The sequence below is a fragment of the Vavraia culicis genome (genome assembly GCF_000192795.1).
Source record: "Vavraia culicis subsp. floridensis unplaced genomic scaffold supercont1.17, whole genome shotgun sequence".
In the NCBI taxonomy this organism is placed as follows: domain Eukaryota; kingdom Fungi; phylum Microsporidia; family Pleistophoridae; genus Vavraia; species Vavraia culicis.
Genome location: NW_007360620.1, coordinates 109,078 through 112,547, shown reverse-complemented (window position 1 = coordinate 112,547; position 3,470 = coordinate 109,078). Strand labels below are relative to the sequence as shown.

Genomic DNA, 3,470 nt, shown 5'->3' with positions numbered 1-3,470 from the left:
ATTATCATATTTTTTCTTACTACCTCACGTATTATCACCTCATCCATTGTTACTTACATCATAACCTTCCTCCGATACTGCCACCAATCAAACAAACCACTCATCATTCCAATCAATCATCCAATCACCAAAAGCCCTTTATAACCAATCGTATGCCGTGCTCAACATGATAGCTCTAATTTGTACGCTTTATTTTTTTTATATTTTGTGTTCGTTTGACCCTTTCATGAAAGACGTAGCAAACAAGGAATTGTTGAATGTTGGTGATGCAGAGATGAAGGGCGAGAATGACGCGGAGAGCGAGAGTGTTGTTGGGAGAGGAGAGGTGATGATTGAAAGTAGTGCTGTGAGTAGCGGAGTGGGCGATATAAACGGCGATGGGGTGAGCGCACTTATAGAAAATGACGGAGTAATGAATGAAGGTGTGACGAGTGAAAAGATAACGAGTGGTAAAGACATGGACCGAAACATGGCAAGTGATCGGAATGAAAACGTGGCAAGCACGAACGGTAGCGCAGGTAAAAACGAATCATTTGCTGATGAAACGGTGTTTGCAGCACCTGAAAATGAGCATTGTGCACAGAAACACACACTCAACAGCAATTTTGATCTGCCATGGGATACGAGCAGATATTTGGACATGACCAAGCGAAAGGAGTACCTTGATCTGTACGAGCAGTCAATACGTGACAGCATTTTCTTCCTTAAGGAAGCAAAGAAACGGTTATCATGGTCCAAAGAGCCTACGCATTGCACAAACGGTGATTTAAAGGCCCTCGAGTATTTCAATGACGGTGAGATAAATGCGTGTTACAATGCGGTGGACAGGCACCCGCCCGGCAAGACCGCTCTGATATACGACAATGATGATGGCACGTCTGTACGGTATACGTATGGACAGTGCAGGGCACGAATATGCGAAGTAGCAGGCGCACTTCTTGAAATGGGCATACGCAAGGGTGACGTGGTGTGTGTGTACATGCCTATGATCGATGATACGGTGTTTGTTGCTCTGGCATGTGCACGTATCGGTGCGGTGCACAACGTGGTGTTTGGCGGGTACTCTAAGGAGAGCGTGGTTGTGAGGATCAAGGACTCGGGTGCTAGGGTGCTTGTGAGTGTGATGGAGGGACGGAGAGGAACACAGCGATTGAACTTCTATAAAATTGTAGAAGAGATAGTGGCAGAGGGTAGCGTGGGCATGGCACTGATCGTAGACAAGGAGGGGAGCATCAACGAGGAGGATCACGATAGCAAAAGTAGCACCACCACCGATAGCGCACCACAGGTGGGGAACAATCCTAAAATTGAAATTCTTTCCAAAATCAGCAAAAACACGGACGTACCGTGCACACCCGTGCCATCCGAACATCCTCTGTTCATTTTGTACACCTCAGGTAGCACAGGCAAACCAAAGGGCATAATTCACTCAACAGCCGGCTACCTGCTGTATGCTCATCTCACCACCCAGCATTGTTTCAGCACCGACAAGAGCAGCGTTTTCTGTTGTACCGCTGATTTGGGGTGGATCACCGGTCACTCATACGTTCTTTATGGACCGATGTGTGTGGGCATGGTGAGCGTTATTGTTGGTGGGCTGCCCACGTATCCGGATGTTTACAGGGTGTGGCGGATTATAGAACGGTACGGTGTTACTCATTTTTACACTGCTCCTACGTTGCTGCGGTTGTTAAGGAAATTGGTGAGCGAAGAGGAAAGGAATGGCACTGTTGGTGAGGTTGGGACTGTTGGTGAGGTCAACACTGTTGGTGAGGTCAACACTGGCACCGATATTACCGGTAATGATGTGAATGGTGGTGCCAATCCCGACACATTGAACAGGCACTCAACAGCTTATGTCGTGCCATCCCTCAGGAACTACAAAAAGACAGGCACGCACAGAACAGCGGAGTACGATCTGTCATCACTGCAGATTCTGGGAGTGTCGGTGAGCCGATCAACAAGGAAACATACGTTTGGTACAGCCAGACCTTCAACCGTAGGCCCATGATTGATTGCTACTGGCAGACCGAAACAGGAGGTATTGTGGTGTGCCCTGTGCCTTATGTTGATGAGGAAGTCGCAGAATGTGCGGGGCGCGGTTTTCTGGGTGTACGAGTGTTCGTTGTTACAAAGGAGTGCATGGCAAAGGATGGTGGTGATGGTAACAGCGGCATTGGTGCTGCAGGCCAGATGATGAGGACAACGTAGCTGCCTCCAATCCCGGCACCACCAGTAATTCACGTTCCGCACAGCAGGACAGAAACAGAACAATGTACTCGTATTGGACCGATGAGATTGCGGATCACTTCAGGAAAGAAGGCCTCAGACTGGCAGATGAGAACGAGTTGGGCCTTATTGTGCTGTACGGTACATGGCCGGGCATGACACGCACGATACTGAACGATCATACTCGATTTGTAAACACGTACGTTAAGCACGGCGTGTACTTCACGGGTGATGAAGGCGTGTTCTACCGTGGTAAGCTGTTCGTGCGTGGCCGTGCAGATGACATAATAAACGTAAGCGGCCACCGCATAAGTACGGCTGAGGTGGAAAGCGTGTGTGCACAGTACGTAGATGGCAATGAACGGGTGATGGAAGTTGCGATGGTTGGTGCTCCCGACGAAATAACGGGTCTGAGCATCGTTCTATTCGTGGTCGGTGATGTAGGTGAGGAGAAACTACGCATGTTCCTTAAAAGACGCATCGGTGCGATCATCAATCCGAAGCGGATTTACTTCGTGAAAGACTTGCCCAAGACAAGGACCGGCAAGATTATGAGAAGGGTGCTGAAGGGGCTGATCTGCGGAGAAGATGTTGGCGATTTGAGCACGATTGGTAACGAAGAGTGTATCGATGAGATAAGGAAGGTTGTGGCAGGCTAATGTAGGGCTGCTGATGCAGGCAGGTCATGGGGAGTGTTCTTGGTTCGTGCGTACCAATATTCGAGTTGTTGATCATAATTTTTTTCGTTCCCGGTGAGGTTCTTCATAGGCACACCGGGTTGATAGAATGGCTGTGATCAAATGATCGTGTTTGCGACGCACCGTGAGATGGCACAAATACGGCTACTCGATCCGACCGCGTGATCAAATAACCTGGTAATGATGCACAAAGTGGTGATAAACGGCAGCTTTGTGTGCTGACCGCTTCGTATCATCGTTGAAACGCTCTTACCGCCCCTGCACTGCGTCTTTTCATGCGATGCTTTGTACGTAGATAAAGTGATAAATGTGTATTTGTGGATCTTTCTTGATCCTTTGATTTGTTTATGCCTTGCTATTTATAGACTGTGATTTTATGCGTTTATTGTTCTAGATCGCTCGTATTTATGCGCTTTTGTTAAGATCATATTTGAGCGTGACTTCCGTTGCAATCTTTTACATCGGTAAAAGATCGAAGAACTCTCCGAACAGGTCGGCGCTTACTCAGATGCAACGGATCATTCACCAATATAAACGAAGACA

General features: G+C 48.0%; 2 protein-coding genes across 2 annotated transcripts; both read left to right on the top strand.

The window, feature by feature from the left end:
- Positions 1–226: 226 nt before the first annotated feature.
- On the top strand, positions 227–2,011 carry VCUG_01225 (uncharacterized protein; the record flags this gene model as incomplete). Its single annotated transcript, XM_008076052.1, has 1 exon — positions 227–2,011. The coding sequence occupies one exon, from the start codon at positions 227–229 to the stop codon at positions 2,009–2,011; it is 1,785 nt and encodes a 594-aa protein (XP_008074243.1).
- A 262-nt stretch (positions 2,012–2,273) lies between these two features.
- Positions 2,274–2,888, top strand: VCUG_01224 (uncharacterized protein; the record flags this gene model as incomplete). Its single annotated transcript, XM_008076051.1, has 1 exon — positions 2,274–2,888. The coding sequence occupies one exon, from the start codon at positions 2,274–2,276 to the stop codon at positions 2,886–2,888; it is 615 nt and encodes a 204-aa protein (XP_008074242.1).
- Between the last annotated feature and the right edge of the window lie 582 nt (positions 2,889–3,470).